This window comes from Toxorhynchites rutilus, chromosome 1 (assembly GCF_029784135.1).
Source record: "Toxorhynchites rutilus septentrionalis strain SRP chromosome 1, ASM2978413v1, whole genome shotgun sequence".
NCBI classification, from domain to species: Eukaryota; Metazoa; Arthropoda; class Insecta; order Diptera; family Culicidae; genus Toxorhynchites; species Toxorhynchites rutilus.
Window position 1 is genome coordinate 86,918,119 of NC_073744.1, and position 23,795 is coordinate 86,941,913.

Here is a 23,795-nt window from a genome sequence, read left to right on the forward strand (position 1 = left end):
TTTAACGGCGTTAACCCTATATTTCTCCGAACGATACAAATATACCAGCTGTCTTCTAGATAGCGGGTAAGTTTCCCTAATTTCAACTAATATCATCCTCCTATTCCTGCAAACGAAATCATTATCCTGTATCTAGAACTTGACCTTGAACGCATTCTCATTAGGACTGCCCACTTACTCTCATGTAAAACTTCCAAAGCAATACATTCCCTTCAAATTCGCTGACGGTTAATGTAAATGGATAATTTTCTAAAAAAACTACATGATAGATTTCACAGATACGTCGAACCGACCAGAGTGGTGAGGAACACGCAACCAACGACGAATCCAAAACCAGCTCAAACAACACCACGCTATCCAATCATAACGGTTACCGAACATACACCAACGCCCTCGCCCGATTATCTGAAACGTCAGGTTAGTTATAATATAATACATACAATATTTTACACATTGAAAATATATATACTTGTGCACTATTGAGGACCATCTATAACTTTTCTATTGAATCATATGTTATTTTTACTCTTACATTTGAATGAAGGGCAGCCATTAAGAATAATTATTCCATTATTTGAATATGCCTTCCGATAATCATTCGGAATGATTACTTTTTTGTACTAACCACAGAAGATCCTCCTGAAATACTGTATAGATGTAAATACTGTTTACGAAGTTTACGAAAAGATGTCGCTAAGGCAACCTTCATATCTGACCTAATTCTCTCTAATATAGACTGTTCAGATCTTCTCCAATCCATTAATTCCAATATAACATAACAAAATTTGCGCACTAGCACATTTCTTTTTTTTTCTTTCCTCCTCACGTACTAACTACGGGTATAACGAGCCAGTATCAAGTATGTGTATGTATCATTTCATTTTTTCATTAGGGTGACCATTTCCATTTTAGGGTGGTTCAAAAAATCAATTTTTCCCATTTTTTCCAAAAATGACATTTTTCAAAAATTCATTATTTTATGTTCTTGAGTTATGATTTTCCAAAATTCACATATTTTTAGTTTTCGTTCAATACTCCTATGCGATTGGACTACATCTATGCGATTAGAATCCAATTTATACGCAAATGTAGCATTTTTTCACAAAAGTTAATTGGCTTCAAATTGGTATATCGATCATCTAAATCGTCCCAGTAGTTTAAAAGTTATGATTTTAAAAAAAAGTCATTTTTGGAAAAAAAAATAAATGTTTTGGCCCATTGGTTAATTTTGAAAAATCATTACTCAAGAACGAAAAATAACGCCTCTCCGAATTTTGGATATGTTATGTAAAAAAATCTCAGCTTTCAAGAAAAAATAAAAATATATATATAGCGCCCTTTGGCCCTAGACCATGTATAAAAACAAATACAATCGAAAATTATAAAATCAAAAACAACATTCTAGTGTAATATTTTTATAAGACTAGCTAGTTGTCTTTAATTTGATATGTCGATCACATGAATCAGTTCAGTGGTTCAAAAGTTATGAATTTTAAAAAATGTCATTTTTGGAAAAAGGGGAAAAAGTCGATTTTTCGGACCAACCTAAAATGGAAATGGAAGTCGCTCCACAATATTTATTTATTTAATTTTTCATCTTTGATTTGAAATCGTACAGTTATTAGCCTGTAGACTATGTCTGTAAACCAAATTTTGAACGTTTGATGATTCCGGTAACTTTGCTGGTCCATGGTTCTACAAGTAACAAAAGTTCGCTTATCAATCCACATCTGTGGATTGTTTGCCGGACTAGGAACTTTTTGGAGAATTTTTTTATTTTCCTTGATGTTTCATTCTTCCGGGGCACTCTTCCGATCCAATTATCGTTGAAGAAGCCGACAGTCGGCTACAGAACTGATACTGCAATAGATTTGTAAATCATCCGCAAGTGAACCACTAATGCATCCGCAAGTGAATGTTCTAATGCCAAGCAAAGGTCGTTGAAGTAGATTGGGAAGATCAGAGGTTCGAAGCGGCTTCCTTGAGGAATGCCGGAAACTGCAGAAAAAAAGTTGGAGCTGCTATTACCGATGATAAAGGCGAAGCTTCCTTTCTTTGTGTTATTATTTGAACTAATTCAACATCCATTCTGTGAATCCGAGCTTTTCCAGGTTTGCGATTGCGACGCTGTGATGAATCTTGTCGAAAGTAACAGGCAAGTCCGTATATATGACATCGGTTTGGCTATTCCGTGACAAACTATCAACTACAGAATTTGTAAATTCTAACGGGTTCAACGAACGTTGTTTCGTAAATGCATGCTGGTTATCACTCATGTACAGTTATCAATAGGAGATAACGGGTTTCATTACATGGAAGAGCTTAGAAACAGCACCATGCGATGCAATTCCACGTTCCGCTTAGCACCTTTCTTGTGCATCGGAATCATTTCGACTGTTTTTCATAGCTCAGGAAAAGTTTTAGAAGCCAAAAAAGCCGGATGAGATGTAACATTGGAATCGCTGTACAGTTTATGCGCCTTTTCAAAAGCATGAGTGGAATACTACCTGGGCCTGGACTAACAGAAGATTTTAGTGGGGCCACAGCGCACAGTGGGGCCGTTCTGAAAATAGACTTTTCTCGTCTTACCTTGCATTTTAGAGGGAGCATTTTAGAGGGTGGGTGTCTTCAGAAAGTTGTTCAGAATGTTGATTCGAATAATTTGACGGTTTCATTTAAACTCTTACTAAGTTGCAGTAAAAATTTGAAAAAACTAACTTTTTATACTTACGAGATAGTTGATGTTGGCGTTAACGCCAGCGCGCCTCTACTGTGATCTGTCTCGACCAGCAATCACACCATCACAACCACTGATGCACACCTGCCTCGAGTCCGTGGTAAGATTGACAGATAAAGAAACAAAAACAGGAAGTAGAATATAAAAAATTACAAAAGAAAATATTGTATTGATTAAAAGCGGTATTCAAGGTCCTATCCTAATTGTGGTAAGGACAATTCGTACTTAGTCGAAAGAGTTCGACTCACTCTTGTCGTAAACAGAATACGATTTTGATTAAACACGTGAGTTAAACGTGAGTTAAATATTTTAGCATACTATGTATTCTAAAGTTAACTATATTTCAGGAAAATAATAATAAATCACATCACTACCATTGTGTTATTATTATTTCGGAAAGCATCTAATCCGGTGGTCTGCTGGTAATTTCCAACAATTGAGTTATACCTTCAGATACATTGTAGAGCTATACAATTCATGAAACTTTGCTGAATATCTATCTATCAGTCCTACAGAGATATAACTATCTCAAAACTAGCTTTTGAAATATAAGTTATACCTAAATTACATTATACCAACTCAATCTGTCCCACAAAGTTTTAGATAACATGTAAATACATAACTTTGCTGAAGACACTATTAGTGTTAAATAACACCATTGCGATGTACAGCGGTTACAAAAGCAAAAGTATGTCACTTTTATTCATTAAATTATTCAAAAATGTGCACGTCTGTGCCTAAATAATCAACATTCTTTTTTTTCGTCAGAGTTTGGAGTATACGGCAAACTACTTTTCGAAATCGGGAACTCTCGGGAACATCACTTTTTATACCAATTTGTACAACGCAATTTACTCAATATTTTACTCTGTTTTCTTCATAGTTTATCTAAAGGGCGAACACGAAATTATTGCGACACCGAAAATGTCATTCCAATTTTCTTATAATGTTTAGAATCAAACCAAAATTTTAGGGTATTTTTATACACATATTTACTTCAAAAATCAAAAGAAAAGTTAATCGATGGAGCCTTGAGTGTAAAATTGAACGCATTTTCGCTTGATGCCCTCCATCAAAGTCTTTACAGTGTCATCCGGTACCAGTTTCTCAGTTTTTTTCCATTTTCTTAACATGTCCTTCTCGTCTTTGACTGTCTTCTTACTCTTCCGAAGTTTCCGCTTCATTATTGCCCAGTACTGCTTCACCGGGCCCAGTACTGCAGCTCCGGACAGTTTGGCGGGTTCATGTCCTTTGGAACAAAATGGATAGAATTGGCCTCATACCACTCCAGGACACTTTTAGAATAGTGGCATGATTCCAAATCTGGCCAAAATAGCGGAGCTTCGTCGTGCTGCTGCAAGGACGGCGAAAGGCGCTTCTCGAGGCACTCAGATTTGTAGATCTCGCCATTTACTGTGCCCTTTGTCACTCCTCACTCCTCAGTCCGCAAGAACTTCGACATTTTCTTCTTCTTAAATTTGTCGTCCACATCGAACTTGCTCTTGCCGGTGAAAAACTCCAACCCCGGAATTTGCTTAAAATCGACTTTTATATACGTTTCGTCGTCCATCACACAGCAGCCATATTTTGTCAGCATCTTCTCGTAGAGCTTCCGTGCCCGAGTTTTAGCCGTCGATTGTTGCCGCTCATCGCGGTTTGGGAAGTTCTTGTATGTATGTAGTCCAGCTCTCTTCTTTGCATTCTGGACGTAGCTCTGCGACATGCCGATCTTTTTAGCCAAATCACGGCTTGAGACGTTGGGATTTGCTTTAATCATCCACTTCACCTTTCCCTCCGTCTTTTTGTTCACCGGTCCCGGTTTTCTTCCAGCTCCTTTGCCGTGGTCCAACGTCAACCGCTCCTGGAACCACTTCAACACTCTGGAGACGGGTGAATGGTGAATGTTCAACATTTTTCCCAACTGCCGGTGCGACAGGTCAGGAAATTCCAGGTGTTTGGAAAGAATTTGTTCTCTCGACTCGCGTTGGTTCACCTCCATTTTCTTTAAATCGAAAAACACGACTTCGAGTTTGACAGCATGTAGACAATACACATTAATGAGAAAGTGTGCAAAATTTGGTTGATTTTTACCCAATGGTAAAAAAGATATGCCCTGTTGAATGTGTCGCAATAATTTCGTGTTCGCCCTTTACTATTGATGTTCATTTGCATTATATTAATTTATAAATCAATTTCTGATTATATATCACCATCAAAGCTTAAATTTGAGTTGTTTTGCAGTAGTTTTGTTGCAGTTGGTGGACAAGGACAATTGGACCTTTTTCGATTTTCGTTTTGGCGAGCTGCTTATCAGAGGGTCCGATGTCATAAGCAATCTTACAAAAATATCCTGATTGCTGGCCTCTCTGCAAGTTGAATTTTGAAGGTTCATTATGTGTTTATACGCCTTTTCTAGATATGTGTGAATTTGTTCAGTTATCTAAGTTATGTATTTTCATGTTATCTAAAACTTTGTGGAACATGTTGAGTTGATATAATGTAATTTAGGAATAACTCAAGTTAAAATACAGGGTGACTTCGATATAACGTACATTTTACTTTCAAAATTGTACGTTGTATCGAGTTGTAAGTTATATCGAAGCATAATAATAACTCAGAAATGTAGCTTATATTAATTTATTGTGTTGCTGTTTGAGTAAGGTCAATGAATAAATTCAACTAAAAGACAAGGCCAACCATTCTCATGATGTTTCCCTTCTCACTTAAAGATTAAAGTTTGATTCATTTAGAATCCGAAATCACAAAACATTTGTAATTCGGGATCTTACTATAAATAAAATCGCTAAAAAATAAAGCGCGGCCGTCGTGGACAGTCGTAAACGGTCGTAAATGGTCGTATTCTCGACGTAAACACAAACAGAGTGAAAGAGTGAGCAGCTGCGATGTGTTTTTTTTGTGTGAGAGAGTGTGCGCGTTTGCATGTGTTATGTGTGTGAGACCGTGCGGGTCTGCGTGTGTGCGTGTGTTCGTTTGCGTATGTTCGGTTGCGTGTGTGCGTGTTTGTGTGTTCGTGTGCGTGTTTGTGTGTTCGTGTGCGTGTATGGGAGTGTGTGTTTTGGTTGATTGATATATACAAAAACAGTGTGAGAGATGGAGCAGTCAGCAGATGCGATGTGTTTTTTGTGTGTGAGACTTTGCGCGTTCGCGTGTGTGCATGTGTTCGTTTGTGCGTGTATGTGATTGTGTGAACGTTTTTCTTTTTTTTTAGAGTAGAGAATAGAGAGTAGAGAGTAGAAAGTTGAGAGTAGAGAGTAGAAAGCAGAGAGTGGAGGATAGAGAGAGTAGAGAGTAGATAGAGTAGAGAGAGTACAGAGTAGACAGTAGAGATAGTAGAGAGTAAAGAGTAGAGAGAGTAGAGAGAGTACAGAGTAGAGAGTAGAGTGAGTAGAGTAGAGAGTAGAGAGTAGAGAGTAGAGAGTAGAGTGAGTAGAGAGTAGAGAGTAAAGAGTAGAGAGAGTACGGAGTAGAGAGAGTACAGAGTAGAGAGAGTACAGAGTAGAGAGTAGAGAAAGTAGAGAGTAGAGAATGTAGAGAGTAGAGAGAGTACAGAGTTCAGAGTAGAGAGTGTATAGATTAGACAGTAGAGATAATAGAGAGTAGAGAGTAGAGAGTAGAGAGTAAAGAGTAGAGAGAGTAGAGAGTAAAGAGTAGAGAGAGTAGAGAGAGTAGAGTGAGTAGAGTGAGTAGAGAGTAGAGAGATTAGAGAGAGTACAGAGTAGAGAAAGTAGAGAGTAGAGAGAGTAGGGAGAGTAGGTAGAGTAGAGAGAATAGAGAGAGTACAGAGTAGAGAGTAGAGAGAGTAGAGTTGAATGTTAAAGTCAAATTGAAAGAGCAACAATTGATCGCAGAGAAAGAGTAGAAGTTTTAGACATAGAGACATTTGGAATACAAAAGAAACATTGAATAAAAGAAAAGAAAAAAAGTTACGAGAGTATGTTCGAGTGCAACAGCAAAGCTATTCCAATAACTTAACTTATTGGGCCGCTAGTTGGTTAAGGAACAAAACAAGCTTTAGTATCAAAATACAGATAATTTATTGTTCTTTCAGAAAAAAATATTCAAAAAATTATTCCTTTGGACTTTGAAAATGTGTACGTTATATCGAGTGACGTTATATCGAGGGTACGTTATATCGAATCTCTGAAGGACTGATAGATAGATATTATGTGTCTTCCGCAAATTTTCATGAAATTTATAGCTCCACAATGCTGCTGAAGATATAACTCATAAAAAGTTAGTTTTTTTTTAAAGTTTTTAAATTTAAACTTCTTCTTCTTGAATGGCGTTAACGTTCCCTGTGGAACTTTTGCCGTCTCAACGTATTCATTAACTAGCGTCGTTCATTAATACTTGGTTGAGATTTCTATGCCGAATAACACGCCTTGAATGTACTCTAAAGTGGCAAGCTCTAGAATACGCGTGACCACAGTGCAAGCCGGAAGAATTTTCTTTGACGAAAAATCCCCCAACCAGAACGGGAATCGAACCCGAACACCCGGCATGATAGTGTGGGACGCTAACCACTCGGCCACGGGTGCACATAAATGAATGAAATTTAAACTTAGTAAGAGTTTAAACGAAACCGTCAAATTATTGCAGCTTATCATCATTCTGAACAACTTTTCTGAAGACACCCACCCTCTAAAATGCAAGGTAAGACGAGAAAAGATTTTTGATCGTCTTTTTCCAAAACGACCTCACTGTGCGACGGTGGGAATATGGGAATCCTCTAAATAGAAGTTGCTGAAAGACTTGCTCATTGAAGAAACATTTCTGGCAGCTGAAGCAACTTGCGCTGTAAATAGTGAGTTTGGTCCGTAGAACTGACAAACCACGAGCCCAGAATGCGAATGTTTTCACTTGGTACACTGTCTAAGTCTAAGAGTCGCAATACTGTCCAGGAGCTCAGAGGCGATTGAGGTAAGGTTTGAGAACGCTGGATCAGCGAACAGAAAACAATGCGTTGAAGAATGCCAGCTGAGACCTGGGAGATTGAAGCCGCCATTAGCTATTATTTCATCACCAGCAGCGGCACAACCACAGATAGTTTATACGGATTGATGTGGTCTCCAATCGAAGAAGAGTCATTGATGCGAGCAAGAGGAGATTATACCACACAGAAACAGAGCTTATGACCAACGAGTTCGATTTCCACCCAGACATGTTCTATAGTGTGCCAAGTAATATCCCCGATGATCCTCGCCTTCAGATCGAACTGCCAACAAATCGCTCCTCTAGATGCTTTACGGCTGATGTAGAATATCGTAACGTTGTGAGTTGTTTTGCCGTATTGGAATATCAGTGCACCGCTCAGTACGTGTTGTAAGCGATGATCGATCAGGTGGAGATAGTCTGCAATCGATGGGCGGATCAGGAATCGTCGAGGACAAAACTAAATCATACTTGCCGGCGGTGTCGAGTTGGGAGACCCCGTCACCATATCCACAGATAGAGCCGGGACGGCAGCGGGTCGCTGACAGAAATGGCTCGACTACGGTGGGGGCCGAAAGCACCCATAGTGCCAACCAAGGCGCCTCTATATATACCAGGTGAAACAATCATATGAAATGCACTTTCAGCCATATTGGAATTGCTGTCGGTATTGTTTACAAACAGTTGCCGGCAGCTCTCTACAAACTGCCACGACGCTTATTCGAACGATGCTTACTATGTTCTGCTTTCGCGAATTTATGTGAAAAAGAAGGGATGATTTTGTAGAATTTCATTCTCATCCAGTTCATCCACTACTCTTGCATGTGAAAATGCAATAATGGCGTATCCTAGCAATAACAAAACAAACAACCCCCGCTCCACAAACCGTAATCCCCTTCTTATTGAAGTGATGATGTTGCTTCACCTGTTATACATTTATACAAGCGCCTTGGTGCCAACAAAGTCGACGATGTCATTGTACAAAACGTAATGACGGGGGCTAAGCGTAAAAGTCATTTTTGGGAAAAAGTAGAAAAAGTTGATTTTTCGGACCACCCTAAAATGTAAATGGGCACCTTAACGAAAAAATGAAAAAATACGGGTCTAATATTTTGCAAACAACAAAACTATCACTTTTCATTGAAATCTGAGAACCACTATATCGGTTTGACATGGAATGGCTGAATGAATATTTTTTTCTTTGTATAATACTAAAAGAAAAAATAGTTTTTTTTTATCCCTTTTGTTTATTTTAGGCTCATTAACATTTTAGCTGTAACAGAGCCGAATTTCAATCGTGTACATGTCACATGTTTATCATATCTATAATTAGCACATTACACAGTTCCCATGTTTTCGGCGTTAGAGTATTCCCTTCTATACCATTGCATATGGTACACATTTATACAGTTGCCATATAGGCGTAAGAGTTTTCGTTCTGTTCTTCCATTATCCAGTTAGACCGGACAGCGGAGACAGTTGATTGATCATTGTTGAGTTATTTATAGAACAGCAGCCCGATGTGTCTTGCAGAGCAGAGCAGTTGTATGGATGAATCGATCTTATTTTGACCGTGGATCGATCTCCATCGCTGATGATTATTGTTGCGTGGACGTAGTTATTCTGTAACAACACAAAGATGGTCAATGAGGGCCCTGAGTTTTGAACTCAGGATCGATCGCTTACTAAGCGAACGCGCAACCAATGTGGCTACGGAGACCCCCTAAAAAATAGTTAATTTCAATTATAAATTTCAATTTCTCTTTTGCCAACCCGATACAATCCTTTCTCTGATATTAAAAAGTTATTTCACTTAAATTTGTCAATACTGTAGGGTTCAATCGATTCTCAACTTGACGCAATGAGCATTGGAGGAAGTACTGGAGTGTTCAAAAGTCAAATGCTACGATCTCATACCGATTCGCATATAGGTAAATAAACTTCATACATTTACCCGTTCGAAACAGTCACTTGCCTATCTCTAAAACAGGATATAACAATGGCGCCGACGAAAGTGAAGCGCCCGGCTCGAGCTTCTATATTACCAAGGAAGGCGGAATCGATTACGGAATCGTCCTGTTAGCCGTTCATTGTGTCTTCAAACGCGATTTGAATGTGTGCACACTTCGAGTACTCGAAACAGGCTTGAACACTTGTGAACTCCTGTTGGACCTAGGGGTCTTAAAATCAAGCGAACATGCTCATACTCTGGCAATGGGAATAGTAAAACGAGCACTTTTACATCTTGGGTGTCCCCATGGTTGCAATGACGGTGCGTTCTACGACTGCTATCTCAGCTTTTTCGGTTCATTTTGATATTTTTGGTTGTTCTTTTTTTTATTATTAAGAATACAATAAATTATTATACATTTCATACCGACAGGCAACCGTGGTCCACCTGCTGAAGTACTACGCACCACCTGTCATTCTATTCTTTCAAGGTTACTACGTCAGGCATCAAAACTATCAAAGGCGTACCTCCGGAATATGATACGAACAACGCAGCTACACGAGCTGATAGAGTTTTTCCACGCGTTTGTTGGATTCTGTGTGGATCCCAGCTCGCTTCTTTCTCCCTTGAGTAAGTAATAAATGTTGTGCAATATGCCAAGTGAAATAACGAAGGAAACTTCCACACTCATTGTGATTCATCAAATGATTTATGCAACCGTTTCATATTTTAAAGAAAAGTTTTTTTTAACAAACAATACGGCAAACACCGAATCAGGTCCCTTGGAAATTAGCGAACAAAGTCGATCTGTATGCAGTGGCGTAGTGTGGGGCTATTAATGGCGCAGAGACATTGGTCGCATCTTGAATAGGAAAAAAAGTAAAAATAAACAATTGTTAAATATTAAATAAAAAAAAACACTTTAAAGTACGGACGTTACATAATCAATCTAAAGAGTGAAAATGTTTTCATTAGGCTTTAGATTATTTTAATAAAAAAAAAACATAAAATTTAATTACATTTAACAAAAATTAGACAAGGGAAGGATGCAATTTTTTGAAGGAATATCAACATTCCTGAAGGTTTCGCAATTACACCACAGTTTAACTGCCTATCAGCTTGATTTGAATATGCTTCATATGAATTCGCTTATAGACCGGTCGACAAAACTACACAATACATTTCATGTACATGTTATGGTGATTATGAATGTACCTGTGGAATACAACATCTTCTGGATTTTTTTATGAATATCATGATATTTGAACAACGACATTTGAATGAAATCTGAATGATACTACATTCCGAAACCAATTCTTCGCTGTTTTTTCAGAAACAAGAATTGGTAAGAAATATTGAACAGTATAAGAAATTAAAAAAAGAAGAAATTTGTACGCTGAAACCTCTCGCTACGCCATTGTTTGTACGAAAAGAAAACCTAATTTTATTTTCATTACTTTATCCTTACTTTAGTTCACAGCATGTTTTGCTTGTAGAAATCAACCTGTACCCGCTCTTTCCTGGAATAGAAGAAGAACAAACAGCAACTCCAAACATTATATATATGATTACTCGTTTGTTTGTCTGAAATGACTAAACAAGAATTTTCCACGCTTGTTTCTGTAACTGTAAATATCTATATTTTTATATGAATGATGCCGCACCTCAAGAGAGAACGAATCTACAACATTTCGCCCATAAATATTTAAATATTTAAATATTTATCAAGGACTGGTAGAAATAAACCTTCAAAAGTTCCGCGCATTACTCTTCCAGCCTTAGTGACCTCCTGGATTGGTTTAGTGAGAATAATTGCAAAGAACTACGTTAATTCAAGGTTTTTCCACTCTGCTGACTCAGTCGTGAATCGTGTAAAAACGCCATGTGCACTAGTATAAACGACTGCCTGATCGGTCTTGGAGTTTGTTTGGACCTTCAAGTTTTAGACATTTCCGTCATTGGACGTGTTAAACATTCCGTTTGTGTGTATTTTCACTGAGTACTGCTCCTCCTGCTTCGATAATCAATTTAGTTCCATCTAGACTTATTGAAAGGTGTGAAGGAAAAACTTCGAACTATATTATAGAATATTTCTAAATTTTAGTATGGTTTTGTAGAAGCAGTTAAACATGGCTATTTCATGATTCATTCATGCCCTTGCGAGTGGCAATGAATGCATGGAAAAAAAAGTTATCATCGAATTTAAAAAAAAAGTTCGATGCCAAATGATATGAAAATGCAATTGGGTCAATAAACAAAAAGTACATGATCGGTTCTTTGAATACGATGATAAATATTTTTCCACATATTTTACACATTTTATTTTAGTTTCATCAATCCCCTAGATCAGGGATGGCCAAACGGTAGTCCACCGGTCGCCCGCGTAGGTATTGCTAGGCGCCCGTCAGTTGGTCTAGGATAGTATCACCTCCAAACGCAATGGATTAAATATTAAATTTTGTCGTGATAAAACATATTAGTTGAAAGAGTAGACATTTCTTCAACAAAGTTTCCCTTTTTAATATTTTCATTCAGATTGTTAATTATTGAATATTAACACATCCAGTGGTTCGACCATAACTTGTAATAAAGCACAAATTATTAGAACAATTCAAACAATGTTTTCTTTAGGCAAACACAAACACAATTTGGTTTTACCTTATAATTAATATAAACTAAATTTTTGGTGAAAACTTCGCCTTTGAAGACTGTGAATGCGAGTTTTAATGAAGTATTGTTACTTTAATTTTAAAACTATGATAAGTAATGTGAATTAATTGTGCAGATTGCTTTCAGGAAATATAGTCATGAATAGAGCAACTAGTGAATGAGAAATTAGAAATTTCTGAAATTAAATATTGGCCTCTATTAAGTGATTCAAGTTAAACAGAATTTTGCTCGTTAGCTCTATTTTGATGTTTTTCGAGCTGTTTGGTTTGCTTGTTGTATTCCTGATGTTTTGCTTTTGGAAACATTTCGGCAGTGTTTCATAATATGCAATTCGGCGACGTTCGAGAACAAAACTCGATTCAATAAGATTCTGTCGATTTACAATTTACGAATAATTGTTCGGTGTGATAGGTATAGAAATCGCACAGAACCGACCGTATGATTCAATTTTTCCGATAGATAGTTTCATTAAAGACTTGTCTACTTTTTTTAAAATAAAACACAGGCTTTTTGAGATAATGAGTTCAAATTTATTCTGGTTGTAGTTCAACTCTTACATTTTAAGAATGAAATTCGATTTTGGTCATATGACAACCAAGGACCCGTTTACAGCGATCGATCCGTTGGACCCAATTTTACACTACCGACACTTCCAACCGGAATGTGAAATACAAAACATTGCCATCGACTTCACCGGAATGTTTCGTATTTCGCGTTGGATGTTGTCTCTGAGCTGCTGACTTATTGTCGTAGACTAGTGACTTGATTTAACCCCATAAAAAGAAATCCAGTAGCGTCAAATCGCATGAACGAGGCGGCCAATCCACAGGTCCATTTCTCGAACTAATACATTCACCAAACTTACTTCTCAATACATCCATTGTAACGTGCGCTGTGTGGCAAATGGCACTGTTTTGTTGAAACCACATATCATTGATGTTAAGATCATCTAATTTCGTGGAAAATAATCTACCAACATGTCACGATAGCGCTCTCCCTTGACGGTAACATGACGATCGTTCTCATCGACGAAGAAATACGGCTTAATCACTCCTCCGGAAATGTATTTTTGGTGTTTTTTAAAGCATAAATGGGTTTGCATCTGACCAATAATGCAATTTTTTGCTTGTTGACCATTGGTAGCCATTAAACCAGAAATGAACCTCATCTCTGAAAAAGATTTTGTGATAAAAATAATTTTCGTCGAGATTCGCCAGAGCCCAATCGGAGAAGTTTCAGCGCTTCATATGGTTAAGTTTTTTTCTTGTGTCAATTTGATTGTGTAAGGATGTAACCCAAGATCTTTTCGCAGAATACGCCACTATGAGGTTCAAAACGCCATGCAATTGACTGATTTGGGTCATTTTGGATTGATTCACCTGTGACTGGTATATTTTCGTTGCTTTGTGCGGGCGGCTTCTTGTTGGCAAGTCATTTTCTAATGACTTTTTGATACAGTCAACGTTGGTAGACCGCGGCTTAACATTTGAACAATTAGTCGTCCGTAATGCCCAAAAGTTTGATCACCCCTGTCCTAGATTAATGAAGGAAGCGATGTGATAACTACTAACTGCTACTTACCAAATTATTTTCTAGTTTTTTGTACATTATCTGTATTATTATTACGTTTAATCACAAAGAAATCGCTTAACTTAAAACGATTCGTTTCCTTTCGTAATTATGGACAACCCATAAATACAATGACAACATAAATGAAGGTGTGTACTATATTTAAGATCAAACAATCAAAAGGAAGAGGATATTTCGTTTGATATCTTTAGGCAAAAGTTACAAAAAAGAGTAATTGGCCATTTAGCGACTGTGACCATTTTGGATTTACATTTTTCACAAATAGCTATGTTCAACTAGTCAAGCCCTTTCATTTGATACCCAAATTGATAAGTTTTGAAAAAAAATATCGCCATTTTGTAGTGGCGGCCATCTTGGATTTGCATTTTTCATAAATATCTGTGTTCTGCTAGTCACGACCCTTTATTTGGCCGATCTCATGTTCTCCGATTTGGCATTTACCGATGTTGATAATGAGTCCACCATAACGTAGCCGACCGAATACTATACGCAGATGCTGCTTGACGTCGTCAAATGATATGCAGAGGGTCGTCAAGTGTCGTTCGAGTTCTTCATCATATGCAGCGGGCTGACTCAGCAGTTTCTGGAGGGCTGGTAGATCGCTTGTCCTATTACCTGCACTGCCGTAATCTCGCAAAGTGACGCAAGCGCCAAGATAGACATTTTCCTTTTCTTTGTTATACATGGTCTTTCAGATTAAACGCTCACGCAACAAATTTTAATAATTTCTACAAAAGTGAACCGATTTTTAATTAAAATTTTTTAATTAATTAAATTAAAAATTTTAATTAAAAAACGAAAATAAAGCTTATTTTAGGACATTTTCGATTTGACCACCCCTTTCTTCGATAACACGTTTTAAACGATGAACAAAATTCTCCATGCACAACTCTAACATTACGACTTCGATGCTGTTGAAAATCCGATTTATTTCTTCTCCAATGTTGAAATTCTTTCCAGAAGAGGACAAAGTTTCATCAAGGCTTCGGTTGCTCGAGTAACATGATTTCACTAAAAATACACGTTCTTGTAAATTGTACATCTTGATACTAAAAATCATCCAATCAGACTGAACGAATAGCCGAATGTTCTCATCTCGAAGTGGTAAATGTAGTGTTACCATCGACGGAGCGAAACAAAATATTTATAAGAGTTATTCGTTTTTTTTTTGCGTGAGCGTTTAATCTGAAAGACCTACAGGGTCGATAAGAATACTAAATAATTTCAAACAACTGCGAAATTTCACAGAAATGTGAAAACGGAGTGACGTAAGCGCCATTTCACTGTGATGTGGCGTTAATGACATTTCTTTTATGATGTGATGTAATTTGATTGTGATGCGATGTGATTTTTTTTCTGTTCTTATGACTTAAGATTAACGAGCAGAGACAGCAATATCGTATGGGTTTTCTATATTGTTTTATCATTCAATACTATTCTCAGCAAACCGGAAGTCAAAACAAGATTATATTCTGAATAACAGGATATAACTAATTCTTATCGAAATAACCTTCTAATTTTTTTCTTAAAACTAGCTCCGAAATTTGGTTCTCTGGTGCATAACCTCGTGGAATGGGTCATATGGCATTGTTATGATGGTTGTGTCCCATTCACCCGAACAACATTCACCCGAAACACGTTTACCCTAAGTTCATTTGCTCGAATGTAACACGTACCCGAATGACATTCACCCGAATGTAACAAATACTCGAATGCAACATATACCCGAATGGACGTTTACCTGAATGCCCGAATGTAACAAATACCAGAATGCGACATTTACCCAAATGCGATATTTACCCGAATGCAACATTTACTTGAATGGAATGTTAACCCGAATGAGGAAGGAGAAATTTCGAACAACTCAGATTATGAGTTTTGCAATGGGGATGTAATGGGGCGAAGACCCCATTCAACGTGGATAAGGAACCGAGGAGGCACCAAGCCACCGAGGTGACGCAATCCGAGTAGGCCGCCGACCCGCCGTCGGATGCGGCGGCCTCTCACAAGCAAACCTGTGTTCCACCGATTGCCCGGTTTGTTTGAAACATAGGAGACGATATTTTAGTCAGGTCCGAACGAGCGTTAGCGAGCGTCGGACGTCCTATGTTAACCTGGTGCATTACGTTTGTCCGGTTAATTATGATTATCATGTATTTTGATCTCAGAATAAATTTTATTGCGAACAAATAAATTCATAATCAAAATTGCACTTCAGTGTCATAATACGTATGTACCAAAATTGTCAGCTTTCTTTCAAGTATACGGACTGTGTCATCTATATGAATGAATAAACTTCATAATACGTTTTAAAACTACATTATTTCAGTTTTAATTATTTTGAAAAAGATTTTATTCAAAGCCACTATTTCTCAAATTGCACTAACCACGAAAAATACTTTTTGAATGGGATTGAACGTACGAGTCAAATATGATCTTCATATAACACTGATCAGTAATAAATATACAAAGACTTCCTAATTCTCTCGGGTAAGTGTCGCATTCGGGTAGATGTTACATATGGGTAATTTTTCTATTCGGGTACATGTTACATTCGGGTAATTGTTGCATTCGGGTAAATGTTGCATTCGGGTGAGTGTCAGTTCGGGTAGATGTTACATTCGACTAGATGTCGCATTCGGGTATTTGTTACATTCGGGTGGGTGGAATTTGGGTGAATGTCTTACGGGTGAGTAGGTTTCGGGTAAATGTGACACAATCGTTATGACACAGGGCATTCGTGCCACATTCCATTCACTGATATATGCAAAACTGTACTGATGAAATATTATGGGTCAATTTCATTTTTATTATTCCGTGTACATTTCTTATAACTCGAGTAGATGCTTTATGTAAAACCTTCTAATGAGCCATAGAAACAGAACAAAATTGGAGTGTAGAGACTATTAGCAATCATCCTCCATTACAATGAAACCTTTCCAACATTTGTATTGCTTGTAAAGTAGTTGCTTGCATGTATATGTGTTTCATCTATCACATTCAGACCATAAGAGACCATCTGCCATAAAAACGCTGACTCCTGACTTTGGCGGTATATCAGGCGGACAGGGCGGATACGCTACCAACTTTGGTAGTGGGCTGAGTGGAGGCGCCGAAAGTCAAGTGATTGCTGCAGTTTTCAAAACACTCGTTAGTCGTTTCGTGGAAGCCCTGAAGGATCTAAAGGGGCCGGAAAATGTCGCCTTATACTGCGATGTGCGCCAGCTTGTAACGTATGTGAAGGGGGCCCATGGTGGACCATTCAGGCGCGTCGCTTTGAGCGGTATTTTAGCTGTCACACCAAGACCACACAAACAGGCGCCAAACATTCAAACCACTCGGGTAATCAGGTACTTTAGAAAACATAATATTACGATGAAATGCATATAATATATTGAGTCTATTAACAGACATATCCCAGCGAATGATATACAGTCTTACCAGCAGGATGAGAAGAATCAAAGGAAACTATTGTTCAAGAAGAAAAGCACATCGTCTACATGTGCAGTAAGTAAAATGGATGTTGCTTTGGTGTTGGATGTTTAATAAATAACTTGCATAAACACGCAGTTTGTTCCGTTACTATTGCAGAGTCTGCTGGAAACAGAAGGCTTGGAAGAGCATTGCCGTGTTAGCCAAAGCCCATTGAGTAACCTTCGTCGGAAGGGTGCACCCTCGAGGCCTACCTTAACTCCAAGACACAGCGAGAGAGCGTTGCTGTCGGATTCGACTTCAAGTTCAGAACGCAATTCCGTTGGCCGACTTAGTGGCATAGTCCGTTGGTTTCGGGGCTCAAAAGAATGCGAATCAGTTGATTTGGAATCAGGAATAATGGGTAGTTCAGAAATAACTACATCCTTTATGAGGAAAAGTTCTCTCAGTTTCCAAGCAAGAGCACGAGCGACCGAAGGTATCGGTCGTTCCATCCAGAGGGCGAGAAGACGTGTACAACGAAGGCTCGGACGATTTGGGATAGGAAAAGGGAAGAAAAAGATGCTGGGAACAGAGGATATTTCGGGTAGCTGTAAGAATAACTGTTCTTTCTTTTTCATTTTCCTTCAAAGCTATTTATTGCGTGCACTCTTTCAGATTTCAGTCGTCGTAGCTCCCTAGATTTGGCTGAAGGCCCACGTGAATCTGAAGTTGTTGTATTGAAAGAACGACGTTTGGTTCCTATAGAGTTGGTTCGGCAAGGAATGGCAAGGTTTTCATTTTTATTGGAAATATGTGCTCCTGGTTCTATACCAGATCCGCAGTTAATAGCCGCACTACTTGATTTACCACAAGCTCCGATTGTAGCACGTGCTACATTTTTGTTGGAATGTGCACACTTTGTACACCTGTGTAATCGTGGACAATGGCCTAGTTGGATGAAACAAAATGTTCCATCCTTCAGACCATCTGGGGCAGCACTTGGTAATCGTACAACGTTGGCAGCTGGCGCAAGACGAATTCATATTTTGCAACGGGCCGCTGGAAAGATGTTCCATCAGGTGCACACATAATCCCTGTCTGCTGTTTGGATTGTAAGTGAACTATTTCATCAATTGCAGTGGGGTGAAGCTTTGGGTTTCCGTTTGGACGATATGCTCAACAATGACAAGAAAAATTTCGAGCAAGTTTCTTCAACCTTATCAGACCCCGAGAAACAGAAACAATTGTTGCAGCAAGATGAAGAAGAGGATTTCCTTGATGAAAGTATTGCAATCAACTCATGCAAATTATATATACTATCTTTCTGACTTTTTATTTCAGTGAGTGTTAATCCTCATGGAAATGATTGTCCACCTGCACTGAAACTTGTGGCATGTGTTCTTCTACTGGAAATAACAGGATTCTTAAGAGAAACGTATCAAACATTACCGAAAACTTCACGATTATCTACAAAGGAAAAACAAGGTCCATGGGATAGAGTTTGCCGGTAAACTTGTTTGAGTTAGTTCATTGAACAAATAAGTTTCAGGAAATTTTCCTTCTTGCAGAGAAACAAATCGTCGTTGGTCAATGGCTCTAAGTTCGATGGGACACTCTCAAACATCTGCACAAAGCTTGCAATCAATTGCAGGTCAAACGGAACGTAAAATATCGTTTGTCCTGCAAGAGCCTGACAATGAATCGGAGGGCAGCAGCAACACAACTTTGACAATCCAAGGAGAGGAAACCGCACAGCGTAAGTTTATTTACATTGTAATCTGTAAGAAACCTCACACACATACCTTCAAAATTAACTATCTACCGACCATCAAGCAAACTGTAATTCTTTGCATGATCGTTGTTTGTCACTTTGTTCCTCAAGTTAACTGTGACACTTTACATTGTATGTTCCCCCCAATCCAAGAAGCCCAAAAGCGATCCATCGCCACAACGAGAAACTTCCTCCTGAGACGTGGAACATCCACAACACCTGCCGGTGGTTCCTTTAAAAGAAGATCATTGAAATTAAGGCGTGGAGCCAAGGATGTGAAGGATAATGAAGATTGTAATTTATGTACTAAATGCAGGTATTATTTCTCCCTAACTGATACACGTTCTACAATCTCTAGATCCCGTACGTAGGACTGATTCAATACAGTCTCGCAGAAAGGTATCCTCGTTATCGGATCGCAGCGACAACTCCGAACCTGGCCAGGTCAGCGGAGGCGAGGAATCTCCTGGTATTTTGAGGTACTTGCGAAAACCTAATGTCCACCCGCACACACATTCACATCTGATTACTAAACCTATTCACAGTGATGATCAACCGCCAGAGTCTCCATGCGATTCAAATGATTCAGATGAAACAGCAAAAAATCTACCATGGTTACGATCTGTGACAGGGTTTTTGAACTCGTTGAACTACTATTGTGATCATCAAAATTTCTGTCATCCTTATTGCTATCGGAGACACATGCGAGCTGCTTCTAGACTTGTAAAAGCAGTCCGAAAGGTAAGTAAACTGCGCGGTTGCAATATTGTAAGCTTTTATCGCCAGCACGGAACAGCAATTTGAAGATACCATGCGATGCTTTTGAGAATTCCAGTTTTGTGGTTTTTAGCTTTTGAGACCAACGAGGCACTAGCTGTTTATATCATTTTTCGAGAGCTGACAATTTTATATTGTAGTCTACTTTTGAAATTAAAAAAAAAAGAATTTTGAGGTTCGAAATCTAAAAGATTCTATCTGAGAAGCTAATTCTTTTTACATTACATTGAAATAAAATCGTTGTTAAGTAGTTTTTTTTCTAAATATTGTATTATATTTTCTATGTAACAAAAATATAAAGGCATGAATACAAAAAAATCCACCCACATTTGTAATCAAAGTGTTCCAATATTAAAAGTTTTTTCGAATTTTTCGGTATTCCAGTCAATACTACGTAAAAGTAGGTAATGAGTAGACCATTTTGACATTTCAGCATCGTTGATTAATTATTTAGAAAAAAATACATTTTTCCTAAATGAGTGTTTTGAGGGTATTTCACAAAAAAAATCCACTTGCGTAAATTTGTTGTATCGTGTTTTGTTAATCAATGAACCCCTCGGTTTTGACAGCTGGTTGTTTACATCTGACACAAACATAATTTTCGTAGCAGTTTAGCCAACTTTTCGTTCGTAGTGTCGTGTTTTTGTAGTGACGTGGCTTCCGGAAAATGGGTGGAAAACAAATCTCAACACAAGTTCGAAATTTGATTGTGCGTGACTTCCGGCGTAAGGAGTCTCGACGACACTTTGCTGAGAAGTATGGACTAAGCCGTGGTGCGGTCCAGCCGGTCATTCGGAAGTATCAAATCCTCGAAAACGTGGCTGATTGACCGGGAAGAGGACCGAAGCGTAAAACTGTTGTAAGAACTGACACGCGAATCCTCCGGGAAGCAAAGAAAAGCTCACGAACGACCATTCGGGTGATTGAAAAAAGGTTTGATCTGGATATTTCCAATTGTACCATTCGACGACGCTTGATGGAATGGGACCACTGCGCCAAAAAGCGACCGATGATCAGCAACACCAATAAAAAAATGACTTCAGTTTTCGAGGGACCATGCCAGCAAGCCGCTGGAGTTCTGAAAGCGCTTTTTTTGGTCGGACGAGTCCATGTTCGAGCTGTTTAACGAGAAAAGGCGACTCCGAGTGTTGCTAAAGAGCTACGAGGGCCTCCAGGACCAGCTTCTGGAAGCATCATGAAAAAAAATATCGACATTTTCTGCGAGAACCAGGAAAAATCCATGCCAAAAATGGGGCTGGAGGATAACATTTTACAGCAAGATAAGAACCCTAAACATACTGCAAAGAAAACAGCAACATTCTTCCGACCGGCCCGAAACAAATGGTGTGGCCACCCCAAAGCCCCGACTTCAATCATATTAAGAATTTATGGGCGATTTTGGAAAACAAGGTGGACAAACTGACGTTACGAACAAGCAAAACTATTTCGCTGCGTTGAAGAAGGCTTGGGACGAGCTGAACCCCAAAACCTCCGGAACCTCGTGGAGAGTATGCCAAAGCGTTGTCGGAGGGGATCATATTGACTATTAATTACATGTTTTCATTTGTTTTTATTATAATCAAAATAAAACATGAAGTGAATTGTTTTACGTTTTTGTGCCCATTTGGAACAGCTCTTGGACCAAAATATTATTCAAATGGTCAAGTCCAACTACAAGCTTCTTGGAGAGTTCCATGACATTGTTATGCGAAAAAACATTAGGGATGCTATGTTTTGGGAAGTTGAGGCTACCGGCTGATTAGCTGATTAGGTTGGGCGAAAAGTTATCCATTATTTTCTCGATAGCTGGCTTTAGTGATAAATATCTCGCGTAACATCGATCACACAATTTCAGGAATAGGCTCGTTTTAAAGGTGACATTTCACATTAGCATATGATCTCTTTGGTCTCAACATCTTAAAAACTACAAAAAAAACTGCATTGCCTTATATGCATTATAGGAGTACACTGAAGTCGCTTTTTACGCGGTTTTTTATACGCGGCTTTTTTTACGCGGTTTTTGGAATTTACGCGGATTTCGGAATTTACGCGGTTTTTTTTACGTGTCATCTATCAACCACGTAAAAACTCAATATGCTAATTGATGGGACTTTTCACGAAATAATTTTGTATTGTATCACTGGTTAGTAGCTGAGAAATAAAAGGAGATACAGATATCACGATTGTAGCATGCAAAAAAATCAGTTAATGAATTGGTAGAATATGGGTTGCATTATAAACTAATAATTCACTTTTTGTTAGATTTTTTCCCGGATTTTGAAAATTACCCGGTTTTTTTACGCGGATTTTGGAATTTACGCGGATTTTGGAATTTACGCGGTTTTTGTTTACGCGGCACGCATCCCCCGCGTAAAAAGCGAATCCAGTGTATTTATCGTATAGTTAAATTCTAGTGAAAGTAACTTTTTCATTGATGAAAAATATTGTGATTAAATGAAAATGATCTTTTTTGCATACTTTCCATCAAGTAATATCAACCAAATTCTAATCGATTACTCACAAGATATTACATTTTCATCTGCCGTCGCACTGTATAGTGAAAACGTCGGAAAACTCGAGCTAGTGCTTAGAAAAATAAATTTTCATTTTTCGACTTTCCGTAATGGTTTTGTTTGGATTGGCGAAAGCATCGTTATTTTTTCGACACTGATGCCAGACAACATCATCGAAACAGCTATAAAAACCACTCAATAAAATATTATTCCTGAGTCATAGCGTTTTATGTCACGAAAACCAATGAAATAAAATTTAATGTGTTTAATGGGTCTATAATGTAAGTTTTGGCAACTTTAACATTGATTAAGAAAATTGTATTGCAGAGCTCCGAACACTGCCACGGCTGCCTATGCTTTCAAAAATAGTAAACGGAAAAATATTACATTCAATCAAAATGCCTCGGCCAACGAAGAGAAGGGTTAAGGCTCTCCACCTTGAATATGTGAAAACAATACGATCAACGAAGGAGAATATAAAGGAATTATCAACATCGAGTTATTGTGCGGAAGAACTTGTTAGTACCAAAAGAGACCCAATTCGCATGTGTTATAAATTTGCTCGCGCGCGTATAATCAGAATTTTACTCCACATGCAAATACGCCTTCTATATATAGTTATATTTGCAATTGTTCATCGGAACACATCGTTCATACACTTTACTTTAGTATTGAATTGTTATTTTTTACAAATGTATTCTAAGACTCGTGTAAGTGAAGCGCCACACAGCCTGATAAGTGAATTGATCTTTTTACGTACAAAAATCAATAAAAACGAAACAAATTGCTCTACTCTCACAAACACTATTACCCCATTTCCACACGTGGTTTTGCCTACACTACTACAATGGCTTCCTTCCACCTTCACCTTAATCGAATCGATTAATTGATCGATTAGTTAACGAATGATTAATTTGAAAAATCGGACACCACTCACAATCGCTAACGTGAATGCAACATCGCATGCAACGTCACGCTAATATTTTATACCTATATGTTGCGATTGCAACACATCGTTTCTATGAAGCGCATGCGCTACGATATCTAAATTTATATACTACCATAGCCCAAAAGAAATCATCAGCCTCTTTAGCTCAGTGGTAGAGCGCTGGTCTCGTAAACCAGCGGTCGTGAGTTCAATCCTCACAGGAGGCATTCTTTTTTTCAATCTTTTTTTTTACTTTTCATAACTACTTTTTTCAGGTTTACGGAGAAGAATTTGGTTTACTACCAGCCGCGTTTACTCACATAACTGATTCAGTGAAAAATAACACGCGTCGGGATCGTACCAAACAGGGTAGAAAAGTGTCAGATCAAAGTTCTTCACAGACTTCCCCATCACGAAGAAAGGACAGCATTTCTAAACGTGACAGGTTTGTTATTTCATCTATGCAATTGTTTTGCCTTCATTGAATGCTT

General features: G+C 38.2%; 1 protein-coding gene and 1 non-coding gene across 2 annotated transcripts in view; both read left to right on the forward strand.

The window, feature by feature from the left end:
- Positions 1–23,795, forward strand: part of LOC129763412 (protein unc-80 homolog) — a 111,405-nt gene that overhangs the window by 61,108 nt on the left and 26,502 nt on the right. The window contains exons 14-29 of the mRNA XM_055762449.1: positions 49–66; positions 270–417; positions 9,525–9,621; positions 9,681–9,962; positions 10,074–10,271; positions 16,906–17,251; positions 17,312–17,408; positions 17,493–17,925; positions 17,991–18,394; positions 18,455–18,599; positions 18,657–18,822; positions 18,884–19,071; positions 19,240–19,380; positions 19,445–19,565; positions 19,632–19,827; positions 23,580–23,749. Coding sequence (XP_055618424.1) covers positions 49–66; positions 270–417; positions 9,525–9,621; positions 9,681–9,962; positions 10,074–10,271; positions 16,906–17,251; positions 17,312–17,408; positions 17,493–17,925; positions 17,991–18,394; positions 18,455–18,599; positions 18,657–18,822; positions 18,884–19,071; positions 19,240–19,380; positions 19,445–19,565; positions 19,632–19,827; positions 23,580–23,749 — 3,150 coding nt within the window. The remainder of the gene's footprint in view (positions 1–48; positions 67–269; positions 418–9,524; positions 9,622–9,680; positions 9,963–10,073; positions 10,272–16,905; positions 17,252–17,311; positions 17,409–17,492; positions 17,926–17,990; positions 18,395–18,454; positions 18,600–18,656; positions 18,823–18,883; positions 19,072–19,239; positions 19,381–19,444; positions 19,566–19,631; positions 19,828–23,579; positions 23,750–23,795) is intronic.
- On the forward strand, positions 23,460–23,531 carry Trnat-cgu (transfer RNA threonine (anticodon CGU)). The gene has a single exon. It is a non-coding gene; the product is annotated as a tRNA-Thr (tRNA).